The 12150-nt window shown below is 51.0% G+C and overlaps 1 protein-coding gene across 3 annotated transcripts in view; it reads right to left on the bottom strand.

The window, feature by feature from the left end:
* Nucleotides 1–12150, bottom strand: part of BTBD16 (BTB domain containing 16) — a 46104-nt gene that overhangs the window by 335 nt on the left and 33619 nt on the right. For 2 of the 3 annotated variants that reach the window (XM_040486661.1, XM_040486662.1), the window contains exons 11-15: nt 7012–7103; nt 6036–6118; nt 3744–3821; nt 2504–2602; nt 1006–1179 (exon numbers count right to left, since the gene is read on the bottom strand). In XM_040486661.1, coding sequence (XP_040342595.1) covers nt 1006–1179; nt 2504–2602; nt 3744–3821; nt 6036–6118; nt 7012–7103 — 526 coding nt within the window. The remainder of the gene's footprint in view (nt 1–1005; nt 1180–2503; nt 2603–3743; nt 3822–6035; nt 6119–7011; nt 7104–12150) is intronic. The other variant, XM_040486663.1, reaches the window with a different exon arrangement.

The raw sequence follows: 12150 nt of genomic DNA, 5'->3' as shown, positions 1-12150 counted from the left end.
CCCAGGCCTTAACAGTGGTATAAGCAGCCATTCCCAACTCTGGTTGCACATTAGAACCGCCTAGGGAAGGTCTGTAAAGCAAACTTTAAAACATTTAAGTATGACTTAGATACAATAAAGTGCACACATCTTAAGGGTTTGGCTCGGTGAATTTTCACGAGTGAGTACACCTGGGTGACTGCCACGCCGATCACCACAGAGAACATTTCAGGCACCCCCCGAAACCTCCCCGTTCCCTCCTGGCCAATTCCCTGGGCCCCCCCCCCCCCCCGCCCCCACCTCCACAAGGGGAAATCGCGGTTCTGATTTCTGACATCGCAGAGAATAACTTGGGAAGCTTTAAACAACACTGATGTCGGGCCCCACCGCGGGCGGAATACATCGCCTCAGGAGCTGGGTGGCGCGCGGGCCTGTGGACCTCGCGAGCAGCCCAGCGTGCTGATTTCTGATGCGCAGCCGGGACGGGGAAGGACCCCTTGGCTTAAAGCTGAGTCCCACTCCCTGCGGGGCACCCAGGGCGGCCCCTGGACCTCCTGAAATTCACGCTCAGAGTTCCTCCTAGGACTACAGACAGGCTCTCTGGCAGACTTTGGATTTTACCCGTCAGGAGCCAGGCCAGGTACAGAATCCGCCCGGATGCTCACGCCGGCCACTGAGGCAGGTGGGCCAGGCCACGGATCTTGGGGCACGTCACAGGGGATGTCCAGGCAACAGCGGAGGCGATGGTGGCAGGCACACTCCACCAAACCTCCCCTCCTCCCAAAACAGGATCCTTTGACATTTACAAACTGGATCTGGTGTGATAGTGATAGCTTTCCGCATCCTCAGCTTTTTATTCTAGGTTTCTCTTGAGCGTGACGTGGAGCTGTGACCATCTTTTAAGAAAGCGAGCAAGCTTCCCCTGTGGACCACTGGAGATGGAAAGCCAGTGATCGCCCAAAAAAAGGAGTGGTGGAGAGAAAGTGCAAAAAAAGACACAAAAGAGAAAAGAAGCCAAACACTCACGTGGCTTTTGCAGGACGGCTTGGAGAACCCAAACTTCTGGGTGATCTGGTTGGTCCTGAACTCCTGCCACTGGCCGTCCACCAGGGTCTGGGCTCTGATCTCGTACTTCACCAGGCGTTCCGCCCGCAGGCTGACGAGGCCGTGCTCGCAGACCACGTCACTGTGCCTCACTCTCTGCAAGGAGGGTGACCCACCTCAGGTGGAACTGAAACTGGGGTGACCCAGAGTTAGCAAAACGTGGTCCGTCGACTCTCCCGTGTAAGGTGTGCGGAGAGCAAGGGGGTGCTCCCCGCAGCCCCACCTCCTGAGAACGGCTGCCGCTGCTGAGTCAGCTCGCATCTGACCCCCCCCCCCACCTCAAACCACCGGCGGACAGACTGGGGTCTGGCGAGCCCAGAAAAATGCCACTAAGTCAGGCTGTACCGAATTGGAAGGTCTTCACTATCGCCTTGCCAGGATTTACAAACCAATGGAGTGTGCACACGGGTATTTCGAGGGGTGTTGTTACATAATTCATCTCCTGCATCCAGTAAATTCCATCATGTAGGGAAATGCCTGAGTCACTAAAGACAAGAACTGACCCAAGGAAGAGATGTGACACACTCAAGGGCATGGAAGGAGGTAGCGGCGAAGCTGGGGCTGAAGCTCAGGTTTCTGCAGGCGTGCATGTATCCATTTACCTGCTCACAATACAAACGCACCTCCCCGTGTTCCGGGTACTGTGATTAGTGGTGATAACAAAAAGACTAGTGAGATACGGTTTCTCAAGGAGCTTGATGCCTTAGAGACTTACAAGGCAAATCCTAAGGGGAACATAGCGGTCCCTGATCATAGTGGTCACTGTCATTGTCGGCATCATCATATAGTGCCTTATGCGTCAGGCCCTGTGCCACATGCTTTGCACAAATGAACACAGTAATATTGCCCACAACCAAGTCAGGTAGGTCCTATTACCTTCCCCATCTTAAGGCTCAGGAAGCCGGACATGGGGAGGCTCACGGGCTTGTCAACATCATGCGGCTCACCAGGCAGCTTGACTTCGACTCTGCTCTAAAACACAGCACTCCTCCAAAAGCCTGTAGCAGGAGTACTGAGGCGAATCCCTCTGTCCTCCTGAATTCACCGGTGTCCTGTCCACCGCCCTGCTTTGCCTCTCCAAACAAGACCGTTCCCTCTTCCCTCCACTGAAGAATGATCATCTGTAAAGCATCGCCCATCACGCAGGAACAGAAGACGAACTGGGCCCCAAACATAGAGTCGCAGTCTAGAATGGAACCCCAACTTTGCCAATAGGGGCCATATGGACCCTCAAACCTCCCAAGGTTGTAAAAATCAAATGGCCTCACAGGTATGAGCATAATTAGCAGTAGGCTTATAACACATTTCATATTCATCATTAGCTAATGATTGATCAATTATTATTAATTTCGTATGAATTGACTCTGGATCTAAAAGACTGTTTCAGAGACACAACTTTCCTGTGCGCTGTCCTTCTTACCTGCATGTAAAAACTGTAAGAGGTAGTATCATGTCTGACTCCCTTTATCTCAAAGAAGAATCCGTATATGGCGATCATTTCCGAATGAGTTGTATACTCCTAAGTTGGGAAGGATAAACAAACAACAAAGTGACAGGGAAAGAAACCTTCTGTATTCAAAGGCAAGAGGACACAGAAAAAACAAATTCTAGCTGGAACAAAAGCGACTAATTTGACACACAAAAGTGACTAATTAAAACACAACAGCAATTTTAGCTCAGGAAGGGCCGAACAAACTGTAGTGACTTCACAAACCCCATGGGTTGTACTCAGTGATGATCTTAACTGCTCTGCACATCCTCTAGTGGGGAGAAGGATGAGTTAGGCATGTTCTTAGATAATCTGTGGCCTGCAGACCTATGAAGCAAAGCATTTGCTCCAAGTCGGATGGGCCTAAAAGATACTCCATATTCATGGTATTGCAAGGTGTCCTCCTGGCCCCTGCGTGTGCAGTCTGTCCACTTAGGCAGGTGTAGGCAAGCGAGGTGTAGACCCAGCCCATCCAGGCCTGACCCAGAGGGGAGTCTTTGATGATAGATTCAGAGCCCCGAGTCCCTGAAACACAACTTCTTTTGAGATCACTACTGGAGTGGCTTTCAACAACTGGGTACAGCAATTGCTTGGAGAACTGTGCCCATCCCAGGGAACCCAAGACAGAATGCAGCCACTAGCCCTGCATACACCCCTGGTGGCTGAGTGCCCACATACCTTGCAGCCAAGTTCCCTGACCCACTCTGCTTTGACCTGGGGGACCCATGAAAATACCCGCCCAGACTAGCTTCCCTTTTGTAACTGCCAACACAGGCTTGGAGTGGAATCTCTCCCGGAACCGTTGGCAAGTCTTGATGTTTGCGGGGAAGAGAACGACCCATTCATCCCAGCTTGCCCAGGCCCTTCCTGGTTTCAGAACTGAAAGTCCTGCTTCCCAGGGAAACTCCTCCATCCCCGAAAAACGAGGAGAGTTGGTCCCCCTCAAGGAGAAATTTTGGATGTGCACATCAGATAAATAGATGGCCTGTCCCAGGCCCCTGTCTTGCGAATTGTTTTTCCCAGGGTGCGGTGGGAACGTGCAGAAGAGACATGACTATTTTCTTTTCTTCCCTGGCCTTCCCGACAGAGGTAAGAAGCGATTATACAAATGTCCTTAACCGAGCATGGGAGAAAACGGTCCTTCCCCTTGCTTGGGCCCAGCGGTCTGTACCTGGTTAAAGAGCAGCCCGAATCTCACAGCCTGGGTGGTAAGATCTTTAACGTGGGCCATGTCACCCCCACTCTCCAGCTGAAAGACAGGTGCACACAGTTCACTGGCAATCTGACCCTGGGACACGAGCATCTCTCCCCATCTCTGCGTCGGTTCATTGATCCCACAACCCCCACCGTGCTTGGTAGATAGCTCTGTCTCTGGATCCCACACTTGGCCATGAATCCAGTCTGCAGTATTTGTCGACGCCGACTATGTGCCAGGCACTGTGCTTAATGCTTTCAGAGAACGAGAGATGAGAACAAGAAACATTCCTGAGAATTTTCCCCGGGTAAATAACATGTGCACATAAATAGCCTGATTGTGATGCAGAGAACGATCACGCCCATAAAGTCACAAGCGTGATCCCACATGGCGGGCTCCACGACATGGCAGGATCCCACAAGGGGCAAAAGGAAGGAGGTGGGCCGGGTCAGAAGAACATGAAGAGGGTGTGTGTGGGGGTGGGGAGGGGAACTTCCTGAGGAGTCCAGCCCCAAGGACTGTTTCCCGCCTCCACTGTGCTCTGTTAGAGCATAGTTCTGAGTTACGTTCCAGAGAGGCTCGGTTCCATGGAGTCATTATCTGTTGTGCAGGGGCACTGGGTGCTGTGGTTTGCACATTACAATAGGTATTTGTTGGGCTGAATTGAATTTTAACTAGTGACTCATAAATCTTCGGAACTCCAACACTGCCCTACTTCATCTCTAAAAATGCACAATTGGAAACACAAGAACTACAACAGTTGGCAGAGGACAATTCACAAAGGGGGAAATGCCACTTGCAAAAATATCCGTATTTCCTAGTAATAAAGGGAATGCATATTGAGAAATGAGATTTCGTTGTTTGCCTCTCATTTGACAAAAGGGATCCGAGATAAAAACGCCCAATTTGCTGAGCATGTACGAAGTGAAGCAAGCTCATTCATTACGGGGGGGAAGAGCGTTTTGGTCCCAAACTGTTATTACGTATCAAGAACAAAAATGAACATTCCTTTTTTGGGCCAGTATTTTCTGTTCTTGACAATCTCCTGCAAGAAAGTAATTCTAAGGATAGTAAAATAAACCATCACATGCAAATATGTTCAGCCTACAGCCATGTCTAATAGTTAACAATTAGGAGCGTGGCAAATTTTCTGCACTAAAAGAGAGGCAAAGTAGTGTTGTTTATATAGCAGATGTTCTTGGTGGAAGAGTTTGCGGCCAGTAAAACACAACGAGATCTTAGTAGTGGTTGTAGGTTGTCTTTGGGTGATGGGTCTGAGGGGTATGTCTTTTCTTTCATTCAGTTTCTCTGCATTTAAAAAATGTCATGGGAATGCAAGCTGGTGAAGCCACTCTGGAAAACGGTATGGAGGTTCCTCAAAAAACTAAAAATAGAACTACCCTACGACCCAGCAATAGCACTACTAGGCATTTATCCACGGGATACAGGTGCTCTTTCGAAGGGACACATGCACCTCCATGTTTATAGCAGCACTATCAACAACAGCCAAAGTACGGAAAGAGCCCGAATGTCCATCGATGGATGAATGGATAAAGAAGATGTGATTTATACACACAATGGAGTATTACTCGGCAATCAAAAAGAATGAGATCTTGCCATTTGCAACTACGTGGATGGAACTGGAGGGTATTCTGCCAAGTGAAATTAGTCAGAGAAAGACAGAAATCATAGGACTTCACTCATATGAGGACTTTAAGAGACAAGACAGATGAACATAAAGGAAGGGAAACAAAAATAATATAAAAACAGGGAGGGGACAAAGCATAAGAGACTCACAAATATGGAGAACAAACTGAGGGTTACTGGAGGGAGGGTGAGAGGGGGGAGGGGCTACATGGGTCAGGGGCACTAAGGAATCTACTCCTGAAGTCATTGTTGCACTGGATGCTAACTAATTTGGATGTAAATTAAAAAAAAATAAAATTAATAAACAAAATTTCAGTAACAAGCACAGGTTACGTGTGTGTCCATGGCGGGGGTGGGGGGGGGGTGGGTTGGGTCAGGAGGGCGGGGCAGCCGGTGGTCCCCAGGTCAACAGTGCACATGCCCGAAGCACCTGGCTCCGCCCAAGCCTCCTCCCTCTGCCCCCGCCAGGCTTGAATCTCTCCACTCCCCTGAAGGAGGAGCCAGAAACATCCCGACCTCAAAGGCTCAGAGGTTTCAAATGCAAAACACGTCTCCAGAGAAAGCCAGGTCAGAAAAGCAATAAATTTCAATAATTGTTTCCTTGCTGAGCTGGCAACTCACTGCGTGGTAATGGTTGGCTGTAACCCGGATCAGCCAGGACTCCGGGAAGAAGTTAATGTGCCTTAACTCCTCCAGATTTTTGCCTTGGAAGAAACACAAAGAGAACATTTTTATAGATTTATTCATAACAGAGCCGCAGAAGTCTGATTTGCAGAGAGAAAAAGGAGGACGTCAAGGGTTGAGGATTAGAGGGCCTGGCCAGGGCCCCCCCGGGGGTCACAAGGTGCATGGGGCCCAAATGGACCCGCACAGAGCACTTTCCCCCGAAGTGTTCACGGCCCCCTGGCCGAAATCCTGCCCAGGAAAGGAGGGCTGAGTTCGGATCATCAGTGTCTTTGGGAGCATCTAGAAGCAACTTGGACAAAACTACCTGGGGTTCATCAACCATTCCTGGGTTTTAAAGCTATGCGTTTTATCTGGATAATTGGAAATGGCTTTGAAAACTTTCCCAAATGTGCTTTCATTCACAAAGGTTTGGGAGACACCCCCCCCCCCGCCGCCCCCAGGCAGCCCCAAAACACACTCCCCAGGGGGCTTCCTCCTCTTTCCAAGTCACAGATGCCTTCCCCCAGGCCCAGCGCAGGAGGCTGAGAAAGCCAGGTCTGGCGCACAGACCCGGAGTCTCCTCCCCAACCACGGAGCAAGTGACCTGGAGGGGACGCCGCTCTAAGATGCAGGGCACGTGGCTAGATGACAATAACACAGCCCTTGGAGGCTGCACATACTTTCACAATCCATAAGTCCCTTCATCCAATATCGTACTTCACGGAAGCTCTGACTATCCCCCATTTTACAGACAGGGACACTGAGACCAGGCAGTTATGTGACTTTCCCAAAGTCACACAACTTGGAGGTGACCATGCCATATCCCAGCTGATTCCTTTGGAAAGGCCTGCGGGGTCTTTCCTGGGAGTTGCTGAGGGTGGGGCGGGTCCCCAAGAGCCTTCCCAGATGCACTCACTCAGGCAGGGCTTACCTTTGATGATGCCGTGCAGGCGCAGGCAAAGGAAAAGTGGCACCAAGCTCTGTCCCGTGTCCTGATCCAGAAAGGAATACTTCCTGGAGAAGCTGAGCAGAGGTGCAAAGAGGAACAAGAGACTGTCATTAAACCTCCTTTCTGGAATTGGCGAGGGCTAACGAGAGTCATGTCAAAGAGACTAGTGGTTTCACCAGTCAGGGGTAGGTGTGCTTGGTTCTCTCTGGATGGGTGAGGCGTGCGGAAGCACAGGGCAGCTGGGACAGCCTGGGTGAAGGCTGACCCCACAGGTGATAACGAGACACTGGTCCTAGTCCCTTGCCATCCGTTGCCACGCTACGTACAGAGCAGGTGCACAGCACATACTACTGATGAAGTAAGTGACTGGCGGTAACATATGTTACTTTATGGAGGGTTTCAAGATACATTTTCTCACTTGAGTCTCACAAACTTCTTGCGGGCCAGACAGGGCAGGTGTCATGGGCTCCATTTTGCAGATGAAAAAACAAAGGCTCAATTAGGACTTGAACGCAGGACTTTGTATTCCTCCACTACACAAGCTGCCCTTTCAATAGTGGCCAACTTAGGTCCTTCAAAAGTGCCTTCTGGTAGGGTTAAAAAGAAGGAAAGCGGGTGACGAATTTCAGTAGCTGTTCTGCAGTTACCGTCGGTACTAAGCTCCAGTTAATTTCCATCCATGCTGAAAGTCGGGGCTGGGTTGAGATCAGATTCCCTTTGCGAACATGCATACACACAGACACACATCCACCATTCTTGTTTTGCAACAACTTGTTTCGTAAAAGGGTCACGTTTCATCAATGGGGACAACGGGAGTAATTTTTCCGAGTCCCTTTGGAAACGCAAAGTCATTCCCTCAAAGCAGATCCGTATGAGACCAGCCAAGGGCGCCCGCAGATTATTTTTCCATGAATCAAGAGTGATGTTCAAATCACACCCTGTCTCAGCCAGACTGAACGCACCATTGGCCCCGTGTCCCGCTGGAGGTGCCCGCCAGCCTGCTAAGGACCATTTGCTTTCAGAAGTCCTAGGAATTTCTGGGACCCTCCGTGTCCGCGGTCCCAGGAGCTAGTTTAGGGATGCTGAGGCGCGTGGGGTGGGAGAGGGGCACAAAGACCAATGAGTTGATTCAATTCAGTGATTATTTGTTAGATGCCACTGGGTGCCAGTCTCTGGTGGTAGACAGATCAGGCGTAAATAAAGGAATGCTGATGCTTTCAGGCACAGTACAGTTCTGCTGATCCCGGAACCCGCCCTCCGTCAGCCTGCGCACATGTAGCTGGGCTAGTGTAGGCCAGGCTGGTACCCAGAGAACGTGATGTCTTAGCTGGACGGATAACACTCGCTTGTTCCCTTTCCTGCCTGTCTCTCACCATTTAACGGAGGAACAAGCTAGGTGACATCATACTGGGTGTAGGTGTCACGGAGGGAAGGAGGGGCCGAGCTGGCACAGTCCCTTCCAGCCGAGTGCTCTAGGGAATGAGCCTGTGTCCCCGGCAAGGGCACCTATGTTCTGGTACTGCTCTAAGAAGGGAGCACTTGCTGGAGCTGCCGGTTAGAGACACTTTCAGCCCAGAAAGCTGAACGGTTGAGGACAGCACGTCCCCTGCGACTCAGAAGCCCCCAGGCAGCTTTGTGGGACAGCTACTGGGAGGGTACAGGAAGCCAAGCCGCAGAGTCTCCTGGAAGAGGCGCTCGGACCCCACAGCCCATCAGCCAGGAACTCTCCCGACAGACCTCCCTTCCCAGAGGATTCGGGAAAGAGCTTTGCGGAGACAGGTGATTGGACTTTAAGATCCCTCTGGGTCACAGGAAAGTGGCACCGATGGTGGCTGACTTACGAGGTCATGAGTCTGCTCATCCGTTGTCTAATCATGCTTCCGTGAGCTTGGACTAGCTTCCGGTCCTGGACCAGCTGGCCATCAGTCACGTGACTGAGCCTCCCTGAGCTCCAATCTCCTTCTCTGTCAAGTGGGGACAACGGCCACGTGAGCCTCCATGGGTATCAAGGAAGAGTAAAGGTGATGGTGCTGGGCACAGCTTCCGATGCCCCACAAGCACTCCGTACCTCATGATTACCACCACTGTCCTCTCGTCCCTGGGAAAGTGACCTGGACTCAAGCTGTCCAAGGGCCTGGAGTTGTTTTTGGTGGCATTCATTGTCACTGCCAGCCTCTGAATTGCCCAAGCCTTGGGCCATCTCAGAGGAAGAAGATGGTGGCTTCAGCTGTTGATTTCCTAAAATCTGAAAGCATCAGAGGGATGTGGTCCAGCACCTTGAACCAATGCACACAGCCCTGCCCTTGGAGACGGGTGAGGCCTACTGTTGCAGAGCCAGGACTCTACCTAGGCCTCCTGAGAACAGCTCAGTGTGTTTTCCATCGAACCCGGGTCCTCTCCACCGTCTGAAGGCAGAGGCATCCTCTACTCTCTGGCCCGACGATGGGCTCATTACCCCAACCCAATGTGACAGGAAGCTAACACAAAGCTGGGGGGCCTCTTTGCCCGGCTCTGTTGGTGGGATCAAATGCTGGCCTGGCTTCCCCTGGCACTCGATGCCACCCGTGCAAAGATCCCTTTGGGTTTAGCACTGACTTTTCTGGAACGAACGTCAGGCCATGGTGTCTGCCTCCTACAGGTCTTCAAGAACCCTTGGGGCATGACCCCTTTGGGGAGGACAGTTCATAGGTCCCTGAGACTGAAAGACAAGCCCAGGTTGGCTCTGGATCCTGCTTTCAAGGGCCCCGGGGACAACCCCCCCCCCCCCAGACTTCCTGAAAGGCAATGCCCAGGACAAGTGTCCCTCTGACTGGCACCAGTCGTAATTTTAGAGCTGCTTTTAGCCACAACCTTCTCACTTCCCCCATCCTGTCATCCGTCGGAGTCATTTATCCTTCCTGTGTGTCTGACTCAGGGCCCCATGACCCCAGCACCTCAAATTTTAGCCTTAAAATATCCACTTTGGAATTCCGACACATGATATTCCATGGATGAGCCTTGGAGACTTATGCTCAGGGAAATAAGCCCAACACGGAAGAACAAATTCTATGTGATTGCACTTACATGAGGTTCCCTAGAGGAGTTGAATTTATAGAAGCAGAAGGAGTACTGTGCTTGCCAGGGGCAGGGGGACAGGGGAATGGAGATCCGTTAATTGTTCAACGGATAAAGTTTCAGTTTGGAAAGATAAAAACATTCTGGAGATGGAAGGCAGGGATGGTTGCACCACAGTGTGAATGTACTTAATTGCCACTCAATGACACACAAAAAAGTAGTTAAAATGGCAAATTTTATCTTTTTTTTTTAATTAAAAATTTTTTAATGTTTATTTATTTTTTTTTTGAGAGAGAGAGTGCCAGTGGGGGAGGGGCAGAGAGAGAGGGAGACACAGAATCGGAAGCAGGCTCCAGACTCTGAGTTGTCAGCACAGAGCCCGACGTGGGGCTCGAACTCATGAACTGCGAGATCATGACCTGAGCCCGAGTCGGCGGCTTAACCGACGGACGGAGCCACCCGGCGCCCCTACAAGGCCAATTTTATCTTAATACTTTACTATCATAAAAAAGAATTAGGATTAAAACATTACTTCATTTCTGTGAAAAAATATTTGAAATAGTAGTTTTAAATTTTAAGGTGAAGCGTGAAAAAAACACTGCACTCTTTGAGGCAATACCTCGTGATGAGAAGGGCACACGGCTTTTTTCCAGCCGTCCCTCAGTATAGACCTGGGTGCCTTCAGAAAGCCAGCAACCACGAGCCCATCCTCTAGCCTCTTAACCCCACGGTGCGGTAAATGAAACACTTCTGATGGCTGCTCCCACTGTCACCTATCAGATGTCACTGCCTTTCAGCGCCTCCCGCCAAGGGCCTTTTCTTCGAGTCCCAACGAACTTGCACCTGATGCATGGGTCTTGCTAATGTCCCTGCAGAAAGGTTAGGTTCTCGTCCAAAGACTTCCAGCCGGTTTGTGGCAGGAGCAGGACCCAGACTCAGGGCCACCACCTGCTAACATGCATCTTATTCACTGAACGTATTGTCTGTCTCTGCTTCCGAGGTCATAAACGCCGCGAAGCTGGGGCTTGGCATCTGTGTTGTTTGCTCTTGTCCTCTCGGCGCCTCTCGCAGGGCCTGGCGCTCAGCCGGCTTGCAATTTGTTGAGTGAATGAATTGGATGAGGAATCGATCCCGCCAACTCAGCAGCCTCCGTCCTGCCATCCCCTCCCTCCATGCGCCCATGTGTCTGTTCAAGGAACGCCAGCTGTCCTGCCCCAGCGCATGCACGCACACGTGCACACACGCGCGCGCACACACACACACACACACACACACACAGGTGTGCACACAGACCAGGCTGCTCCGGGCTGGGTTTCCTGTGCTATGGGCCCCCCTGCTGTTGCCACGCTTATTTGCCGGGTCAAGTCCTACTAGACATTCATTGAGACCCAGTTCGATGTCATCTTGACAAGAAAGTCCGTCCTAACCTTTGCCCAACGGCAGAACTGGGTCTAGAAATCCTGTGTAACGATAACCTTAGCTGCCCTCTTGGGCTCCTTCCACGTCTCTACTCTCATTGAAGATGACACACTGGGTCCGCCCCGTTTGGGTGGCAAGCCAAGAAGCCACGTGACCGAAGTGAAAAGTTAGTAAGGAATGGGGGTAATATTTAGGGACCTTGAAAAGAAAGGAGATCCAGCTTCCAGAAAGCCAGACTCTAGCGGAGCAGAGGCAATGTGGTCAGAGCAAAAGAAGAAACTTAAAAAAGGCAAGAAACACCAAAGTCCAGCGATGGGAAACCCCGTTGTCCCCAAATATACCTACCCCCCTCTATAGGGCTTGGCTAATCTGAGACCAAACAATTTAATGGCGCTCATGTCCGTGACTCATGGGATATTTCAAAATGAATGTTCCGGTTAAGAGATGAGAGTTCTCACACCAGGGGTGCCCAGTTTCATGATGACTCTGTTGCCACATTTCAAATGCCACTAATTAATCACAGTAGATGCATGGCTTCTGGCCGCCCCAGCACATAGGATCACAAAGCGTCTCCCTGGAGACATCAGCAGGCTCAGGGGTCAGGGGTGCAGGCCGTGGCATGGTGGCTCTCCTCCAGGGCTCCCCTCA

Source organism: Herpailurus yagouaroundi, unplaced genomic scaffold, assembly GCF_014898765.1.
Source record: "Herpailurus yagouaroundi ecotype Mexico unplaced genomic scaffold, PumYag 163, whole genome shotgun sequence".
Lineage (NCBI taxonomy): Eukaryota > Metazoa > Chordata > Mammalia > Carnivora > Felidae > Herpailurus > Herpailurus yagouaroundi.
The sequence above is the reverse complement of the archived record's forward strand: the minus strand, read 5'-3'. Positions and strand labels throughout refer to the sequence as shown.